Source organism: Marasmius oreades, chromosome 2 (genome assembly GCF_018924745.1).
Source record: "Marasmius oreades isolate 03SP1 chromosome 2, whole genome shotgun sequence".
Classification (NCBI taxonomy): Eukaryota; Fungi; Basidiomycota; class Agaricomycetes; order Agaricales; family Marasmiaceae; genus Marasmius; species Marasmius oreades.
The window spans coordinates 2,956,434-2,974,407 of NC_057324.1; the positions used below are offsets into that span (position 1 = coordinate 2,956,434).

At 48.6% G+C, this 17,974-nt stretch overlaps 8 protein-coding genes across 8 annotated transcripts; 3 read left to right on the top strand and 5 right to left on the bottom strand.

Annotated features, from left to right (window-relative positions):
• Positions 1 to 150: 150 nt before the first annotated feature.
• On the bottom strand, positions 151 to 1,071 carry E1B28_004718 (uncharacterized protein; the record flags this gene model as incomplete). The annotated part of the gene is made up of 5 exons (XM_043149234.1): positions 151 to 294; positions 345 to 441; positions 501 to 655; positions 713 to 825; positions 885 to 1,071. The coding sequence occupies 5 exons, from the start codon at positions 1,069 to 1,071 to the stop codon at positions 151 to 153; spliced, it is 696 nt and encodes a 231-aa protein (XP_043013838.1).
• Positions 1,072 to 1,182: 111 nt separating this feature from the next.
• On the top strand, positions 1,183 to 5,208 carry E1B28_004719 (uncharacterized protein). Its single transcript, XM_043149235.1, has 7 exons — positions 1,183 to 1,343; positions 1,396 to 1,558; positions 1,611 to 2,066; positions 2,122 to 2,205; positions 2,255 to 2,833; positions 2,891 to 4,916; positions 4,985 to 5,208. Exons 1-7 carry the CDS (start codon positions 1,192 to 1,194, stop codon positions 5,014 to 5,016), a joined length of 3,492 nt encoding a protein of 1,163 aa, XP_043013839.1. The 5' UTR covers positions 1,183 to 1,191; the 3' UTR covers positions 5,017 to 5,208.
• Positions 5,209 to 5,282: 74 nt separating this feature from the next.
• Positions 5,283 to 7,632, bottom strand: E1B28_004720 (uncharacterized protein; the record flags this gene model as incomplete). Its single annotated transcript, XM_043149236.1, has 3 exons — positions 7,449 to 7,632; positions 7,279 to 7,392; positions 5,283 to 7,226 (listed from the first exon to the last, which is right to left on the bottom strand). Exons 1-3 carry the CDS (start codon positions 7,593 to 7,595, stop codon positions 5,283 to 5,285), a joined length of 2,205 nt encoding a protein of 734 aa, XP_043013840.1. The 5' UTR covers positions 7,596 to 7,632.
• A 341-nt stretch (positions 7,633 to 7,973) lies between these two features.
• Positions 7,974 to 9,457, top strand: E1B28_004721 (uncharacterized protein; the record flags this gene model as incomplete). Its single annotated transcript, XM_043149237.1, has 4 exons — positions 7,974 to 8,233; positions 8,291 to 8,428; positions 8,489 to 8,790; positions 8,851 to 9,457. Exons 1-4 carry the CDS (start codon positions 8,111 to 8,113, stop codon positions 9,455 to 9,457), a joined length of 1,170 nt encoding a protein of 389 aa, XP_043013841.1. The 5' UTR covers positions 7,974 to 8,110.
• A 218-nt stretch (positions 9,458 to 9,675) lies between these two features.
• E1B28_004722 (uncharacterized protein) lies at positions 9,676 to 11,197 on the bottom strand (the record flags this gene model as incomplete). The annotated part of the gene is made up of 4 exons (XM_043149238.1): positions 9,676 to 10,085; positions 10,145 to 10,388; positions 10,447 to 10,840; positions 10,893 to 11,197. 4 exons carry the CDS (start codon positions 11,195 to 11,197, stop codon positions 9,676 to 9,678), a joined length of 1,353 nt encoding a protein of 450 aa, XP_043013842.1.
• A 214-nt stretch (positions 11,198 to 11,411) lies between these two features.
• Positions 11,412 to 11,912, bottom strand: E1B28_004723 (uncharacterized protein; the record flags this gene model as incomplete). Its single annotated transcript, XM_043149239.1, has 2 exons — positions 11,412 to 11,423; positions 11,484 to 11,912. 2 exons carry the CDS (start codon positions 11,910 to 11,912, stop codon positions 11,412 to 11,414), a joined length of 441 nt encoding a protein of 146 aa, XP_043013843.1.
• An 86-nt stretch (positions 11,913 to 11,998) lies between these two features.
• On the bottom strand, positions 11,999 to 16,277 carry E1B28_004724 (uncharacterized protein; the record flags this gene model as incomplete). Its single annotated transcript, XM_043149240.1, has 6 exons — positions 11,999 to 14,503; positions 14,553 to 14,711; positions 14,769 to 15,651; positions 15,707 to 15,800; positions 15,849 to 16,033; positions 16,087 to 16,277. 6 exons carry the CDS (start codon positions 16,275 to 16,277, stop codon positions 11,999 to 12,001), a joined length of 4,017 nt encoding a protein of 1,338 aa, XP_043013844.1.
• A 126-nt stretch (positions 16,278 to 16,403) lies between these two features.
• On the top strand, positions 16,404 to 17,650 carry E1B28_004725 (uncharacterized protein). The gene is made up of 6 exons (XM_043149241.1): positions 16,404 to 16,833; positions 16,891 to 16,919; positions 16,969 to 17,008; positions 17,058 to 17,155; positions 17,212 to 17,282; positions 17,379 to 17,650. The coding sequence occupies exons 1-6, from the start codon at positions 16,755 to 16,757 to the stop codon at positions 17,449 to 17,451; spliced, it is 390 nt and encodes a 129-aa protein (XP_043013845.1). The 5' UTR covers positions 16,404 to 16,754; the 3' UTR covers positions 17,452 to 17,650.
• Positions 17,651 to 17,974: the final 324 nt, after the last annotated feature.

Below are 17,974 nucleotides of genomic sequence, written 5' to 3' on the forward strand. Positions count from 1 at the left end.
GATATTAATGATCTTGAGACCCCAAAGTCTAGACGATGCAGTGTTAGAAGTATTTAATACATGGAAAAAACCTGGCATGTCAAATTAGATCCTGCTGTTGTATAGTAAAGTTAAAATACGATTCCTCTAAACAAAGTACTTATACATAGCCTAACCGAAATGAGCATCAGTGATATCGCGCAACGTAGGGCCACCTTGCAGACCGGGTGTGGAAGCACCGGATCCAGTCCCAGTTGGTGTGGCCATTCCAGACTGTGTACCATCGGCCATAAATCGGACCCTTTGACGGTGGAACTGGCAAATATAAGCAAGTTTATATCATCGCGAAAGCAGGAAACAACTACCTGGGGTAATTTCGGAATGAGGACGAATATCAGAGCTGTTATGTTGATGGCGAATAACCATGGATTATAATTGGTATAGTGAGTAGAGGCAAGAAACCTGCCAGCGGGAACTGACACTTGAGCTGAGGACGTAAAGGTAATGAGCGACAGACGTACAGGATGCACGGGACAGAGAATAGCCATTTCTTTGCAGGAGTATATTGTTCACCATCGTCGATCTGTTCCCATAAGGTAAGGTCGTCGTAGGCTCCTCCATGCATATCAGATTGGAATGGAATGCCGGTAACCCAATGAAACATCAAATACGATAACTAATGAAGCAGATGTAAGTACAGTTGCATTGACATTGAGTACTTGTAGAGACGCACCGCAAGATAAAGGAGGTTGACGAGGGTCCAGCTAACCTGATGGGTCATTCCTGGCATCGTGTCAATAATGATTTTCCCAAGGCAAATGAGTACGATGTGAATAAGCCATGCCCCTGTGAACAGAAAGTCCGTGAGTAGAGAAGGATATGTGGAGAAAGGTATGTCGGCGCACCTTTTGCGTTGACCCAGTTTGCGTTGTGATTGAAGTAGGTATTCTGGTCAAGAACGTCGAGAGAGCGGTCGCCGACCTTTTCGACCTTGACAATGCTGGGTCTTCTAGGCCTTGTACCCATTGATGAGGTGTTTGCGAGGCTAACGTTTAACGAGGTCGGACGAACGGGTCGAACAAGACTCGACATGACCGTTATAAAAACCACGTACACACTGGGTGGGTGGTGGTGTGAGTTAGAACGGTGCCTCCGGGCATGGCGGCATGACGAATTGGACGAGCACAGCACCACGGCCAAGTACTTACTACCATGACATTGAAACTCCTTCACTGGTCGACTCTCTCTCCTCAAGGTCCCAGTGGCCTCTCTGCCATTCGGTTTTCTGTGCCTATACGCGTTTCTGTCATACGTATATTCCCATCTGGAGTTCAACCCTTTGATCTCTGTCCAGATGTGATCGCGTGAGTGGTCCATAACTTGAATGTTTCTACGTGAATATACACATTTCTACAGGAAAACGGAACCAGAAACTTTCTATCTCGATGTTTTCTTCAATGCACAGCCATTAAAACCCGCAGAGTCGAAGGAGAAGCAGAGAGCACCTAACGCACTGGTTCCAACCTCTATCGCGTACGCAGGCGGACAAGCCAATTTTACGGTGGATTTAGGGACTGAAGTCTGTATTTTTCTCGCCAATTTCGCGTCAAATATACTGATTCATACTCCAGTATGCGACTCGTCTCATGATAGTCAAGGGAAATTTCGATTTTGTTTCTTTGGCCATCTATGGTGAAATAGCGGATGCGCAATCTCCTCCCGAGAATTCAACGCAGATACCCTCAATTCCGATACCCCAACTTCAGCCAGCGCCTCTATCTCGCTCGTTAGACATAGCAAATGCAAGGGATCCCACACAACTTGCGAGCCAATTATTGTCACTCACAGCCGACCCGCCTTCTCTCTCCCTGGCTTCCCGTTTGATCCTGTGCATGAAACCTGAAGTTGATGACTGGGATGACCCTGATTTCCCTCATATATATGCAGACATCGAAAGAGAACTCTCATCGGACGCTCTGTCTCTCGAGAGCGCCGTAGACTGTTTATCCCGACCTATCGCCGAGGACACGTCAAAAGAGCTCATGGCCAGATTCTGGATGGCAGTAGCCAGCGACATTGAGTTGCAGGTAGGCCCTCAATCTATTCATTTGTTTTGTCAGAGAATCGAGATTGTCCTTCCAGAATTCGATGCGCCAGTCATCCCTGATCTCCAAGTTATTCAAATTTTCCGCTTCACAACACCCTTCATTCGCGCTGGAACTTTGCGTACGACCACAGCCAAATTCTGTCTCGTCAATTCGCTGACTTTGGATAGTTACAAGTTGATCCAGTTGTGGTGTTCGACCAGAACACCTTGGATTCGGATTCTCTACTTGACCTTTTGGATGCCGCCGCGAATGCAGATATAGCCCGACACTTTAATACTCTAAACTTCTTGGACATCCTTCAAGGAATACAGGAGAGTCCGGCTCATGAGACAAACGCTCAAAAAATAGCGTTGCGACTTTCTTCACGCATCAAAGCTTGGGAAACCTTTGAAGACTCCTTGACAAATACCCAAGCTGATTTTGAGGTTGCGATAGCAATGCTCAAAGACATCGGCTCTGAGGAACAGTCGGTCGGCGTATGGCTGGCGTCCATGACATTACATGACGACTTGGTCACAAAACTGTCGGAGAACCCTTCCAATCTTCAACGCTACCCAAAACTATTCGACAAGAGTTCATCGTCCAGCGTCTCTCACGACGACTTTATTGCGTTCGTAAGAGGTTATGTTGGCATTGCGAGTGTTTTTGCAGTGTGGGGATGGGCCGATAGCCTGGGGAATGACCCTTGTCGCGAGCGCATTTTGGCAGTGTTACATCTTTGGCAACAGGTGGATGGGTACCGTGAGGTTGGCGCTCTGTTTTTGATACTCTTGTGGGCTCATGGCCTGATTCAACATCTATAGCTCGTCAATTTCTTTCTTCTTCTCCGACAATTTTCTTTGCGTTTGAAGTGGATAGCTTCAGACAACGAGGTGCCACGAAAGTCGGGGATTTTTGGCGAACAGATGCTGGCTGACCTCGTCAAAGACCCTCTCACTGTGTTGAACGAAGAGGTGCACCAAACCATCATAAGTCTTGAAGAGCCCCTGTTATTCATTTCGGAGGCGGAATTGCTGTCGATGCGCAAACTAGCTTATGTAGCAGAAGACGGTCTTCCCGCGGCCGTTGAGGAGATTTTCTTCGACAGTGGTCGTCCCTTGTCCCTTCGTCGACTGCGAACCCTTCGATTATCTTTGGCAATGATACATCGAGAATTTCAGGACGAAGACCGCGGAGAATGGCGGGTCGTGGAAACGGTCCGAGACGATTACTCTTTGCCCCTTCTCCCTCGGCTAGTCCAGCTATTGAAGGACATATCGTCTGATTTGAACGAACATTTTATTGTTTCCCAATATCCTCCTGCCCCCTTGGATCCAACATTAGCCGAAAATCTCTTTCGAACTGTTGAGGAACTGCTCAGTTTGACAACCCGGCTCGCGTCCCGCTTCACACTATCAACTGTCGCAGTGCGGGCACTTACTTGTAGTGTAGCAGATATCTTTGCTTGCACTGATGCAGCTGAGACAATGTTTTATCCCAGCAGTGCACCCTTCACGTCAGCCGAAGCTACTAGACAGGTGTGCCTGAATACTATGCAGGAAATGTGTATGATCGACTTTCGGGTCGAACCTAACACTCTAGGTGCTGAAGTGGTCCTCCGTTCACTCTTGACTAATGCTGTCGCGAACCATCAGCGAGATCCCGTTTACCACCTGCAACAGGTTTTCTCCCTCGTTAATCACATTCTCCCTGACCCATCGGATGAATCACATTCTGAATGGTTGGTTTCTGTCTTACCCCCTATCCAGACAGAGACTTTAGGCTTCTTCCGCCTGCTTGATCTTGAGCACAAGGTCCCTTTCATGAAGCGGCTCGTAGAATTGGATATAGAGTGCCTCGTTGGATTCGCTGAGTGGTTACTTATCGAGGAGCTTAAAGACCTGTCAGCCGCATTAAACGAGTTGTCAACAGTCATGGATAATACAATGATACAGTCGACCATTGGATACCAAGTGAACCAACATCTCCAGTTCCTCCAGCACCTTCTGAGACCGAAAACGGACGCGTTATCTACTTGGTGTATCGATTTATTATCCCCATCATCCACTACACCAGATGTACCTCAGGCGTTATCGCTTTGTTTGTTGGACGCACTGGACACGCGAGTCGTTTCGACTCACTTGGAGAATTTGGTCCAGCAGCTGCTCAACCAATCCAGCACGTTCGACTCGAGCATGAAGTATGCCACTCTTTTGGCTGGGTTGAGGATGTCACATCGGGACGTGGATCTGGTTCAGTGGGACAATTTGGCGACGCTCTTTCAGAGTCTTTCGTCACCACCAGTCAGAGAGGCGGGCATGTTGCGACGAGAGATCGGACAAACGTTTTCCGCAATCTCGAAGCCTGGCATCCCATTATCAGTCGATTCAGCCAACGCAATCGTCATCATAATGGAATGGCTGGTTTCCCAGGGAGACAAGTTCACGCAACTTTGTGGCTTCAAGGTCGACGAAATGATGATCTTGCATGAGAAGTTGATGGCTTGTCTTCCATCCCAAGCCGAAAAGCTTTCTGAGTTGCGACCGAGGCTCTCGATGGACGAAGACGAGTTATTACCTGGTCCCGACAACATCCTGACCGATAACCTGGAGATGTCAATCTACGAATTGGAGTCGCTACTCGAACGAGGGAGTGGAGGCGAACGACCATCTACTCCAGCCCGCAATAACATTCCCGATGTCCTTGGCCTGGTATTTTCACCTCCAACGGCAGTGTTGCGCTCCCCAGCAACCACCGGTCTCACCAAAACATACCTCAATAACGATTTCAGAGAACTTCGGCAAACTCCCACTGCGAGACAAAACACGAGTCGGCTTCCTAGTACACATGGTGAATTTAGATTTCTTTCTATATTATGCACTTCACAGTAACTAATGAATCTTTTTGTTCCACTACAGTGGACGTAGGTATTACTGGTCAGTTGACCTAAGCTTGCTACTGATTTCTTCTCTATTTTCCCCCTTCTCTTCTTGTTGGGCCCGGAAAAATCAACAATAGGATTTCGAGGATCCCAACGCATCCCCGACGTTGGTCCCGATCTCATATGCCTTCCAGCCACTGCCCTCGGTGTTCCATACAATGACACAATAATTAAAAGAGAATTCCAAGAAAGATAGTGGTACACATAGATTTAAGAAAATAGTGGTACGATCCGACGACAAAAAACATCATCAAAACAAAATGAGGCGACAATCCTTATTCCGGGTGAACGTAGGAGGACCTTAGCCGAAAGTGCCGAGGATGGATGTTAGGCGAGCCTGTGTAGGGTGCGAGGTTCGGATGCGGTTGTTGCGGATTGGCGTGGATATCTGTGGCAGCGCGAAAGTAACGGTCCATGTCCGACATGTCAAAGTCGGAACCGGCTATGGTGCTATGTGTACTAGGTAAGTCACTTTCTACTTGTTGAGAGGTACTTGGGGTGGAAAGCGGTGGCTCTGGATCTGCTGCAGGCTTTTTCCCACCTAAATAAAAAATACGCTTGCGTTTCGCCTTGACCGGCTGACGTTCTAGCGACGCAGAAGAACCTGATAAACCGCCAGAGTAACGTGGTGGGACACTTCGTACCGTGAAGTGCTCCAGAGATCGTGTGTAGGGTGACAGGGTATGGTTGGAATGGCTAAGAGTGGTGAATTTAGTAAGGGTGGTATTAAGGAAGGAAGGACGAAGGACAATCTTCGGTGTGGGATCGCCTATATCGGTTGGTACAACATCAGCAAAATTGCCGGTGGTTGGGGACAATGAAAAGGCTCGGTTTCCGGTGGAGGATACAGAGGATCTCCGAGAGGATATATGGTGTGGGTGTATGCGGCGTATGGGAAGAGATTCATTTTCGGGAGGGGTCATCAGTCTTGTATTTTCACCACTCGAATTGGAATATGATTGCTGTGCTTCCAAACTATCTGGTGTGAACGAACGACGACCACTGGCACCTTGCACGAAGTCTGGTAGTGTCTGGGAAGTAGGAAGAGGGGAGCCTTGGTAACCGGTAGGCGTACGCAAGCCGAGGCCACCAACAATACTTGCTGCTGATTCTGGGAAGTAGGGATTGTAGAGGGAATTCGATCGTTGCAGGTTTGGATGAGGAGGTAAAGGGCGTGGAGGTGAGGCAATGCTATCATGAGACCGTGACATTCGAGTAGTTCTTCGAGGTAGACTTAACGATGTATCTGTTTGTAGCATTGATTGTGAATGCATGATTCTTGGTTTGATAATTGTTCCACCTCCGACAGCAGGAAGGGTTTCGTATTCAATGTGCTGTTGTTTTTCTGGTTCCATCGAGCTGTCGGTATGAGGAAGACTGAAACCTCCATCCCAATCAACCATGTCATATGTCGAAGAATCGTCATAGTCATACACCGCTGTTTCCTCGTCCTCACTTCGCTCCTCTGCTAGATCCGCTAGGCCCAGGTTAGGTGTGAAGAGTCCGCTGAATCCTTTGAATAGACTCTTCGTTGGAAGACCCTCAGGACGTAAACCGTAGGTCGGGTCAAAGTTTTCCAGGTCCGGGAAGAAACCTTCGTGTACTTCCTGCGGCGTAGCTTTACTTCCGATTGGTGTAGTGGGTAATGACTTGGTGCCGGACAGGGGGACACTCATGCTGGAAGTAGCGGAATAGGAAGAGCGGGCCATTGGTGCTCGACGGAAGGCTCTTGATTCCAACGAAGGTTTGTTTGCGAGGTGAAGTGGCCCGTTTTCAGCCAACGGAACACCAGTAACATTGCGAAATGATAGAGGAGCGGGGACAGTCGCAACTCTAACGGGAGGTGGGGGACGTTTCGATAGATATGGTGCTTCAACTTTGGCCTTCACCCATTGTTGGCTCAGTCTGTGGATGATTCCTGGTAAATCTTCCCTAAACATCTGTCGCAATTGCCCCTCGATCTCTTTCTGAATGAATTTCTGTATGACGGCAATGGAATCAAAGGTACTGTTGATGTCAACGTTCTGAAGCGGGTCTGTCTTGAACACGAGAGTTATTCCTTTTTGTTTAGAGACAACTAACACGACGATAGCTCGTAGTTTGATGTGCGATAGTCGAAGAAGCATCGGAACGACAAGGGGTTGGCGGGCTGCAAGCATGCCTTTGTGATTGCCCGTCAAAAGGTGAATATCTGGCTGTTTGTGGTTCAAAGGATTCGCCTTTATTGACTCGAGTCAGCGGAGAATCACGTTAGGGTAGCTGTTCACGCACCTGTACTTTAGTCTTGAGCACGAGATGTGCATCCCCAGTATATGTAAGACGGAATATCCCCCGAAACTGGTCCATCGTCAATTCACCTATCTCCATAATCTCCAATTCGGGCGGCTTTATGGCGGTCATCAGCACTAAAGACACTGTCGACTAAGAGAACACAGACATGCCTGTGTACCCATTTCGAGCTCAACGACTTCGATCTTATCGGCTATGACCGGAGGTTTATTGCCCTTATTGAGGGCGTTGTTGAGCATTTGGATGGCATCGTAATGAAACTGGTCCGAGAAACGAGGCCAGTTGAAGGTGAAAGACATAGCATGCTGATGCCGACGGTGGTCGCGGTTGTCGTCAGGAATGCCGGCACAAAAAAAATTACTACGCGCAAGGCTCACCCAATCACGCCCGCAACAGCAGGTCTAGTTCTTTACGTCCAATTCTTCAAGAAAATCCAGCTGCAGTTGTAGTGGACAGACTCCACATGGCATAATACAACATGTATAACCATTTTGAGCATGCCGTGACGCGTCCACAAGTGTCCACAACGGATTATAGCGCTTCAGAGAGGATAGGTCGACGGCGGGTATCGCTTTAGCCTACTTGTCGGAGGTTTACATACGTGGCGACTTGCGCCGACAAGTCGAAACAAGCAGCCGTTGATCATCGATCATGATTCATGAGCGCTGATGTTTCCTATTTTCTTCTTCCTACATCCCTTGTCTTTCTCCCGAGAAGCAGCGGACCTTTGTTTATCGTAGGTTATAAAAGGGTACTCAACCAGCCTTTCAAGTTCTTTACCTCAGTCCTTCACCATCACCATCGACAAATCACCATGTCCGACAAGGCTGCACGACGCGCAAGATTTGAGAATATATGGAGCGTCATTCGCGATGAGCTGGTGGAGCATTTCAAGAGCCATGGTATGCCCCAGGAAGCAGTCGATTGGTATTCCAGGGTGAGATACTGTCTTTTTGAACGATTGTACGATTACCGATGAACACGAAAAAAAAAGAATCTGGACTACAATGTTCCCGGTGGCAAATTGAACCGTGGAATGTCCGTCGTCGACACTGCTGAAATACTCAGAGGTCGTCCGCTCACAGAACACGAATATCTCCGAGCTGCGGTTCTTGGATGGGGTGTCGAACTTGTGTGTCTCTCCACTCAATCTACCACTGTTCATAATGAATCAACAACTTTTGTATTTCAGCTTCAAGCATTTTTCCTCGTCTCAGATGATTTGATGGATTCCTCCGTAACTCGTCGGGGTCAACCGTGTTGGTATCGTGTTGAGAAACCTCACAAAGTCGGAATGGTCGCCATCAATGACTCCTTCATGCTCGAGGCAGCCATCTACTATCTTTTGAAAAAACATTTCAGGCAAGAACCCTATTATGTCGAACTGTTCGAACTCCTTCAAGAAGTAACCCATTTCACCGAGATGGGTCAACTAATCGATCTCATTACTGCCCCTGAAGGGCACGTCGATTTGAATAATTTCTCCTTAAAAAAGTGAGTTTTACCGCATCCACATCTCCCCGAGCATCTTTCAACTCTACCACCCAAAAATAGACACTCCCTCATCGTGATCTACAAAACTGCCTTTTACTCCTTCTACCTCCCCGTTGCTCTCGCCATGCGTATGTGTGGCGTCCCGGAATCTTACAATGACTCATCTACCGGATCAACCATCAAATCCTACGAAGTAGCCAAATCCATCCTTATCCCTCTTGGCGAATACTTCCAAATCCAGGACGATTTCCTTGATTTCGCCGGTACCCCATCTCAAATAGGTAAAGTCGGAACGGACATTGTCGACAACAAATGCTCGTGGGTTGTCAATACGGCTTTGGCTATTGCTACCCCTGAGCAACGCAAAATTCTTGAGGACAATTATGGTGTTAAGCCGAATGAGGAGGAGAAGGCCAAAGCTCGCACGATGGCTGGAAGTAAGAATGGGGAGGAACAGGGGTATTTGGGGGAAGCAGAAAAGAGGGTCAAAGCTGTGTTTGAGGAAATGGGGATCCGTGAAAAGTATAGGGAATTGGAGGAGGAACGCTACAGACAGCTCACCAGTATGATCAACGCCATTCCTGAGGCACCCCAGGGTCAGGAGGGCGTGTTGAGGAGAGAGGTGTTCACGAGTTTCCTCAATAAGGTCTATCGCCGTCAAAAGTAATTTTTCGTTCTATGATCTGTTGGTTTATTCCATAGGCTGGCGCCTTGTGTTCCTTGATAAGCTTAACTAAGGAAGATTTCCAGGCTATAATGTAAGTGTCCGGAGTCCATATATTGCTACACGAGAAATCGTTATTTCGAAAATTAAATCTCCAAGTATAGGAAAAATTAAGAGTATATTTAGTGAGGACCATAAAACCAAAAAACTTGAGAAGACACTTAAGCGGCATGCATCGCGGACGGCCCACTTCCGCTCTTCACACTTCTCCATTCCACAGCCAACGAAGCGACGAAAGTCAGGCATGACATCGCAGTGGCGACATAGAAAGCATTCACCAGCGCTAGATTATATGCACTGACCACTGCTGAAAAATGCTCCTGTGGGATAGCGTTCTTGATCCCGGTTGCGCCTGCTCCGACGACAAGGCCAGGGTCGATTCCAGGAGCGTTCTTCAGAACTCCAGATACCAACTTGTTCGTGAAGACATTTTGCGCAATAGAAATGAAGATGGCGCCTCCGATGGTTTGCATGAATACAATGATGGCGGTACCGCTCGGTACATCTACAAGGGGTAAGACAGTCTGTGCGGCCATGAGGGGTTGTTGCATGCCAGACCCTATACCAGCACCTAACGACGAACATTTTGATGTTAGATAAATCCCAGGTCTGCGGAAGAAAGAGACGAACCATATATGATCTGGAATCCAATCCATGCTCCGGTTGTCGTGTCGGGCTTGAAGGTAGAAATCAAACCCGCGCCGATTGAGGCTAGGATACTTCCAAGAATCATCCAAGGAGTATAATACCCAGTGACGGAAATTATGCCTCCGGAGACGAGAGAGGCAACGACGACGGATAGGATCATTGGGAGACTGTCAATTCCAGACCCGACAGCGGAGGTTCCTTTGATCGCCTGAAACCAGATAGGGATCTATAGAAAGCAGATGTCAAGTCATGGCAGGATACTATAAGCAAGGAAAGACACATACGAAGTAGACCATGATAAAGAACGATGCACCTAGAGAAAACGCGAACAACGAGCCGGCGAAGATACTGCGTTGGGTCAAGATTCGTGGAGGAACCGTCGCGTCATCCTTTTTCCAAACCTGAATTCCAACGAAGACAGTGATAAGGACACCGAAGATGACGAAAAGAGCGATAATCCGGCCATTACGCCACGGGTAGGTGGTGCCGCCCCATTGCAAAGCGAGAAGTAAGCAGATGACAGCCGGCAGGAAGGCCACTGTGCCCCACGAATCGAACTTCTTCAGACCATCTCGCCAGTTCTCTATGTGACTCGATTTGGGGCGACGGGGAGCGGTGAAGAAAAGCGCAATGACCAAAAGAGTAACGGCACCAATCGGGAGGTTAATGTAGAAACACCTAAGACATTGCCGTCATAAATCGGGCAAATGGGGCAGAAAATGCTGCTTACCATCTCCAGGTGACTTTGTCCGTGAATACACCTCCCAGTAACGGTCCTGCAACGCTCGCCAGTCCATACATGGCTCCGATGATCCCAGTGAACATGGGTCGTTTACGCAGAGGTACAGAGTGGGCAATGATGACCAGAGCTCCTGAGAAGACGCCAGCGCTACCAATACCTGCTACCGCACGTCCGATAATGAGTGCATTTGAAGTGGGCGCTGTTCCACAGACGAGGGAACCTATTTCAAAGATCGTGATAGCGGCGATGAATGTCCACTTGATAGAGGAATAAGTGTAGAATTTCCCAAACATGAGCTGGAACGAGGCGGTTGTGAGCAGATATGCCGACCCATACCAACCGACATCGTCGAGAGATGAAAAATAATCAGTGATCTTTGGCTAGAAAGAGCCATCAGCGTCCGGGATTCATCGCGAGAGGTCTCTACTTACAATCGCGGTCGCTATGATGCTGGTTTTTGGGGAAAAAAGAACTTGAACGCCAGCCACCCGGTCTGAACTAAATTACTTACGTGTTATCCTAAGATAAAAAGGGCAACCATCAATCGACAATTCGTGAAGTAGGGCACCGTGTTCTCACCAGAGCCATAAGGAACACAGCCAGACACAGGGCGAGGGTGATGAGTCCCAATGTGATACCGTGAGGGTATTGCTCTTTTTCCTGTCCATCGTCGAGGACGGTCTGTAGAGAAGGTTTTGAGTGTTGGTCCCCTTCTGTTGCGGATTGCTGCGCGTCGGCGGGACTTTTGGTAGGCTCGCGAACTTTTTCTTGGTCTTTCTCGCTGTCAGTCATGGTAGTGAAGGAAGGGGCAGATTGACGCATTTTTTGCAGATTTATGGCTCTTTCAATATTCAAGATTTGGCCCCCTCCTGTCTCACCATCATGACGATTTTTCGTAAGCCGGAGGAACATCCGCCTAAATACTGTACATGACGTTCGTATTCCGGTCATCCCTGTTTTGTAATCTGACCCTGTCTCGACAAGCATGGTCCCTGGATCGGTATCCATTTACGCAGATTTTCCATGTAATGATCTGACTCATCATATAATATTAGCATTATGAGCTACAATACAACTGGATGCAATCGACACGTTTAATTGGACTGAGTCGAAGATGGAGTATTGCCGAAGGAGAAAGAACTGGGGGTTGTCGAATTCGTCGTGGAATTATTTCCACCAAAGGTGCCAAATGCGGGAGCAGTGCCAGTAGCGCCTCCAAAGGGAGAGGAAGAAGAGCTACTCCCAAAGGGAAAGGTACCACCAGTCGAACCGCCTGACGTATTTGGAGGAGCACCAAATGAAAACGGTGATTTAACAGGGGTCTCTGAGGATGTGGTTGAACCTCCGAATGTGGTTCTTGCTGTGGTGTCCGATTTCCCGGGAGGTACAGTGGTATTGGCACCTCCAAATGAAAATTTAGGAGCTTCTCCCGTTTTCGATGAAGATCCGAATGCAATGGACCCTGGCATGGATGAAGCACCAAAACCACTTCCACCGAAAGGTGAGGATGTTGTAGCTGTGGGAGTAGATATGGTCCCGTTAGAAGCGGTAGCAGATGTACCTCCAAACCCAACAAATGCTGCCTTCGGTGCAGCAACGGTGCTAGTAGAGTCCGGGGCTTTACTTCCAAATGCTCCAAACCCATTAAAAGTATTGCCAGCATTCCCGAACGCCGATGGGCGGGTAGCACCATCGTTTTTCGTTGTAGGAGTAACATCAACTTTCGAACCGAAGATATTCGATGACGCAAACGGACTTGATGTACTGGACCCGGACCCAGATCCGAACGCACTTGGTGCAGTGCTATTGCCATACACCGACCCCGTCATACCTGTCCCGAAAGATGAAGGCGCCGTCGGTTGTTCCTTCGTTTCTGTGGCAATGGTAGCAGGAGGTGTGGCGGCGGCACCAAATGTAGAACCAAATGGTGAGGGTGACCCTTTCGTTGTTCCGTTAGACGACGTGCCCCCAAATCCTCCAAACGAGAATGTTCCGCCTGTACTTGCCGTTGCAGCACCACTGTTAGAGCCTGTAGGCGTACCGAAGCTAAACTTAGGCACACTTGTGGCCGAAGTATTATTACGACCTTCCGGCTGTTTAGAAAACGCAGAAAGGTTCTGAGTAGAGGACTTGGACTCAGCGGTGGCAGCAGACGAGTTATTCGCAGGCGCTGAGGTGGTGGAAGGTATAGACGTAATGTTGGTCGTAGGACCTTTGAAGCCACCGAAGGTAAACTTCAAAGGTGCAGGTGCAGAAGATCCCGACGAGGATGATGGCGGTGTCGCTTGTTGGGTTTGCGTTTCCGATAGCTGCTGCCCTCGAGTCGTAGGTGCGTTCGATAGGTAAGAGGGTGCGGAGGGTGCAGATGATGGAGGGGCGGGCCTTGTCAATGAGAATATGGGTGTCGTGGAAGCAGAAGGAGTCGGCTGTGATCCCTGTGTGGATGTATTCTGCGGTTTGGTATTGCTATCTGTGCTGGCGCTAGCGGGCGAGAGACGTGCTAACAAAGGATTTACAAAACCGCCACCTGTGTTCGGCGTAGTTTCCTTCGATTCAGCTCCGAGTGGAACGGCTGGTTTGGCAGGCAAGCCGAAGTTGAACTTGGGTGTAGTCGTGCTAGCCGCAGCAGGGTTCACGGTAACAGAGGTGGCAGGTGGAGCGAAGGGACTGTTCGCGGGTTGAACTTGTGGCTGGGTAGCAGACGATGGGAATCCCAGGCCTATTAGCTTCGGCCCCTCCTGAGATTTGTTGGACAACGATGGAGGTTGGGCGAAGGAGAACCCGACAGGTGTTGCAGGTTTTGCAGCGTTAGCTTCCTGTGATTTGCCAGATGGTGCCGAGGACGTTTGGAGCCCGGAGGTTGTTGCAGAGACCGCATTGGTAGTCGAAGAACTCGTATTTGGAGATGAGGGCGCAAATGAGAGCGACAGCGGTGAAGATGCCTTTGGTTTGTTATCAACAACTGATGGCGACGTGTTATCACTACCAGCAGGTGCGGGGGCACCTAATGATTTGGGAACAGTACCTGAGAAAATAGGAGTACTGGTGGAAGGGGTGGGTACACTGCCACCCGACGAGAAAAGTGGCGCAGTTACACTCCTGGACGCTTCTTCCTTCGCGTGGTCTTCGGGAGGCTTCGTGAAAGATATCGTCGGTACTGTGGGGGCAGGAGTTATGGCAGTTTTGACCCGAGCTTCCTGCTCTTTCTTCTCGTGTGCCAGCTTGTCTTCTTCCTCCTTTTTTTTATTGTTTGCTTCCCTCATACGCATCATCGCCTGAGCTTCCAAGTCCTGTTTTTCCCATTTCGAATATTGCCTGTAGGCACGAGGGCTTGAAAGGCTGTTCGTACTATCCGCCAGACTGGGAGGAAGCCCGGTTGTCGAGTCCACATTGGCGGAACCACGAAAGGCAGAGGCAATTCGCCCGTTCTTTGGATACGCCATTTGAGCACCTACAGAACGGGATATAAGCGCGTTTGATGGAATTTCAGGAGTCTTCCGTGCCGTTTCAAAAGGATTGGCGAGTGGAGGTGTGGGAGGATGTGTAATTGTAGATTCCCACAAGAGGTGCTTCCCTTTGGATATAGGAGGTGTGGACCTCTTTGAGGTGGTCAGAAGTTACCTCGGAGAAGTGTATGAGAACACTCACGGGACTGTTATTAGAAGTAGAAGACGGAGTCTCCAACTCTTTGGGTGGCTCATAGATGATCCCTTGAGCAGCAAAATTCTGGTACTCTTCGTCCGTGAGCCAAGCCTCTACGTAAACATCGTGAAAGGCATTCCGATCTGGGTGCATCGAGTCCTCAGGCTAAATACAGAAAGTGAGCATGGGCTAAGTACGCCGGGACTGGATGAGCGAACTGACCATAACAAATCTCTGCTTCGCCTTCTTCAGAAGGGTCTCTCTGAGTCGCTGTCCATTAGGGCCAATCTTATATTTAATTCCGTTACTTGTCCATTCCTCGCCTATTTTCCTTCCCTTGATCGTGGGGCGAACAAGCTGCGATTCATCCATGGACACATCACTCCCTTTCTCATCTTCACCTCGTTGCTGGTATTTCTTGCCTTTCTTCTTCACGCCTCGACTGCCAACAGAGTCCTCATTGGAGTCACTAAAATCACCAGTGTCGTACAGATCCCTGTCCCTTTTTCTGCTACCTGAATGGGCATCTGAAGTTCGTTTATTCCTCCTTTTTCTATGTCTAGACCTGTTGTCGTGGTCTTCGTCTAGTGGTACATTCTCGTCATCGTCGCCACCAAACGTTGATCCTGCCTCCGTACGATCTCTCTTTCTGCCACGGGAAGGAGACACGCTGACAAGATCTCCAACGACATCTGCATCTTCATCAACCTCCATCTTTTCAGCTGATATTTTTCGCTGTCGTTTATCCCTTTCTCGAACATCCCCTTGATCAAATTCTCTTTTGGAACCTCTGGGGTACACTGACGGTACACGACCGTGAGCATTAGTTTGCCATTCAGGTTCCTCATCTCCATCTATAAGCTCCTCTCCTTCGACACGACTCTTCTTCGAATCAACTTGTTCGTCTAGATCATCCCCACCCAAAGCACGCTTTCTTTGATCAACCTCGAAGTATTTATGATTGCTACTTTTGAGAATGCCGAGGTTCTTCCGATCGCTTAGGCGTCGCGTCGAAGGCGACATGGGAGCAAGTTCTGCATGTACATCCAGAGGAGAGGCACTGGTATTGTAGCCGTCGGCAAACGTAACACGGTTGTAGGAATAACTAGGACAATGTGAAGAGATTAGAGGTTATCGAGTGTGGAGAGAAGCAGACGTACTGGTGATCGTTGTAATGGCTCAAGTGAGGTGAGTTTCTTCCAGTTGCAAGATAAGACTTATCTTCTGATATGGGTCCAGGGTGATTTTGAGAGGCTGATCAAGAGGTGTCAGATATGATCAAGAGACAAGTGTGCTGCGTACCAGGACGATGTCGGATTGAATCAGAGTATGCATCCCTTTGATCCCGAGAAGATGAGGTTTGAACTGGGGGCTGTACTGTGCTTCGCCTCTTCGCCCTCTGTTCCCGAGCTAGCTGTGCAGCAGCATATGCGACGTTGAAGGGACGGTGGTCATTATCAGGAATTCCGTACTTCCTTCTCATTGAACTGGAGGTAATTGTTATAGGCATACAACGCAAAAAGGAGCAATAGTGACGTACAGCTTGTATTCCCTTTCCCGCCATTTCCAGAAGGCTCCCCAAAGGCGACCGAAGGTAACGTAGGAGGCGAGTAAAAGGAGGAGAATGAGAGTAGATTTGGTGGTAAATGAGAGGCTTGACCAGACGCCCACTTTTTTTGGGCCAATGGGTAGAGTACCGGCTCCAAGAATGTCACTGTACTTGTCTGCCATGGCGGTAGAGTCCTGAGTTAGCCTGTGTGTACAGCCACGTGTCTGTTTGCTGTTGTTGTGCACCTTCGGAGCTTCAATCTCTGGTACAAAATGGGGTATGTGACTTTTCTTTTCTCCATCACCTCAGTTGCCTCTCAATGTATCAATCGTTCTCATGCATGCACTCAGCTCTTCAATGATACGACTTTTCCCACTCGCCAATGCCTAGGAACATGGCTTTCTATGCCTTCGTTACCTTTACTCGTGACGTGGAAGATGGAGTGTTTGGTCCACGCTTGAATCGCCAGCTTCGTGCTTTTTTTCATGGTTATTCGAGTACTAAATTGAACAAACATCTTGTACACGTATGCTGTAGTCGTAGTAATTAGTAAACTTACTCGTGTCATCGGGCTTTCGTAACCGTGGGAATCGATGAAAATATAAATATACCGACAGCAACTACCTGTTTCCTGTTCCTACCTCACCCCGTCCTGTACCATGTCGAAAGTTGTCACCTATGAGGAGCTCAAGGAGCACAACACCAAAGATCAACTTTGGGTTTTGATCAGTGGTCAAGGTAGGCGCAAGCACCAATCACATTCTCGGGTTTTGTCTGACCGGCAGCGTTTTTCAGTTTACGATGTCACCAAGTGGCTTGACGAGGTAGCTCGCTATGGCTCTATCATAGCGCTCTTTTAACGCTCTTCTTCAGCACCCGGGAGGGGATGAGGTTATACTCGCGGAGGCTGGTGGTACGTAGTATTCCGGCTCATGCCACCATCTTGACTGATATCTTTTTAGCTCGGGATGCTACGGAGGCTTTCGAGGACGTCGGTCACTCGGACGAGGCCCGCGCGTTGCTGCCTGGCATGTTGGTCGGAACCTTTGAAGAAACCGAGGTGCGTGTTAACATTCCTGCAAGTGCTATCCTGACATTCATGGCGGTCTTCTGCAGAAACTCAAAATCAAGCCTGCAGCTTCTGCTGCTGCAACGAAAGTGTCTAATGCTGTAGAGACAGGGTCCAAGTACGTTGGTTCCTTAGATTTACAGTGACACCCTTTCTAATTGGGCTGTTTTTCTCTTTCTGCACTCCATTTCCATTCTGACCGTCTACGACTTAGCTTGATGTACGTCGTCCCCTTGAGCTGCCTTGGTGCATACTTCGCTTGGAGATACTACACCGGCACCGTTTAACATTCTACACTCGGAATGGATGTATTCCCACGACGTCGTGTCCTCATTCTATCCTCTCAGGCAGACGAAATTTAACAGGAATGTGTCACTGCCTTGGGTACACCTCTATGTTCTTCTATAGCACTATATCGTACTTCAGCTGTAGTTTCATTGCTTTTCTCCTATAATAATGATCCCTTAGACTATTGCAAGCTCAGTGCCCAAGCGCTGATGCAAAGTATTAGTCGCGGATGGTACCGGTAAGCTCCCACAGCCAGCTGCACATTCTTTATCTTGTGCGACGGGAGGCGATCACAACAGGAGTACTCAGAACTACGACAAAGTGTACAGACAGTTGTACAGACAACAAGGCAACGAAAACGAAAACGAAAACGAAAGCACAAGGCAAGCAGAAAGCATTTGAATAACTTTGAATATGAATAATCACCTTCTTATAAATCGCACATAGATTCCAACAAAAGTTCGATGAGTCCTCAACCCCGTTCCCCTACTCCCAAATCTCACACCAATCCCCTTGCTCCAC

Coding starts and splice junctions, on each gene's coding strand:
- E1B28_004719 (XM_043149235.1), top strand. CDS start 1,192: ATGACATTGAAACTCCTTCACTGGTCGACTCTCTCTCCTCAAGGTCCC. Junction 1,559..1,610: donor CGGTGGATTTAGGGACTGAA/GTCTGTATTTTT, acceptor TTCATACTCCAG/TATGCGACTCGTCTCATGAT. Junction 4,917..4,984: donor TCGGCTTCCTAGTACACATG/GTGAATTTAGAT, acceptor GTTCCACTACAG/TGGACGTAGGTATTACTGGT.
- E1B28_004725 (XM_043149241.1), top strand. CDS start 16,755: ATGTCGAAAGTTGTCACCTATGAGGAGCTCAAGGAGCACAACACCAAA. Junction 16,920..16,968: donor TCACCAAGTGGCTTGACGAG/GTAGCTCGCTAT, acceptor GCTCTTCTTCAG/CACCCGGGAGGGGATGAGGT. Junction 17,156..17,211: donor GAACCTTTGAAGAAACCGAG/GTGCGTGTTAAC, acceptor GGTCTTCTGCAG/AAACTCAAAATCAAGCCTGC.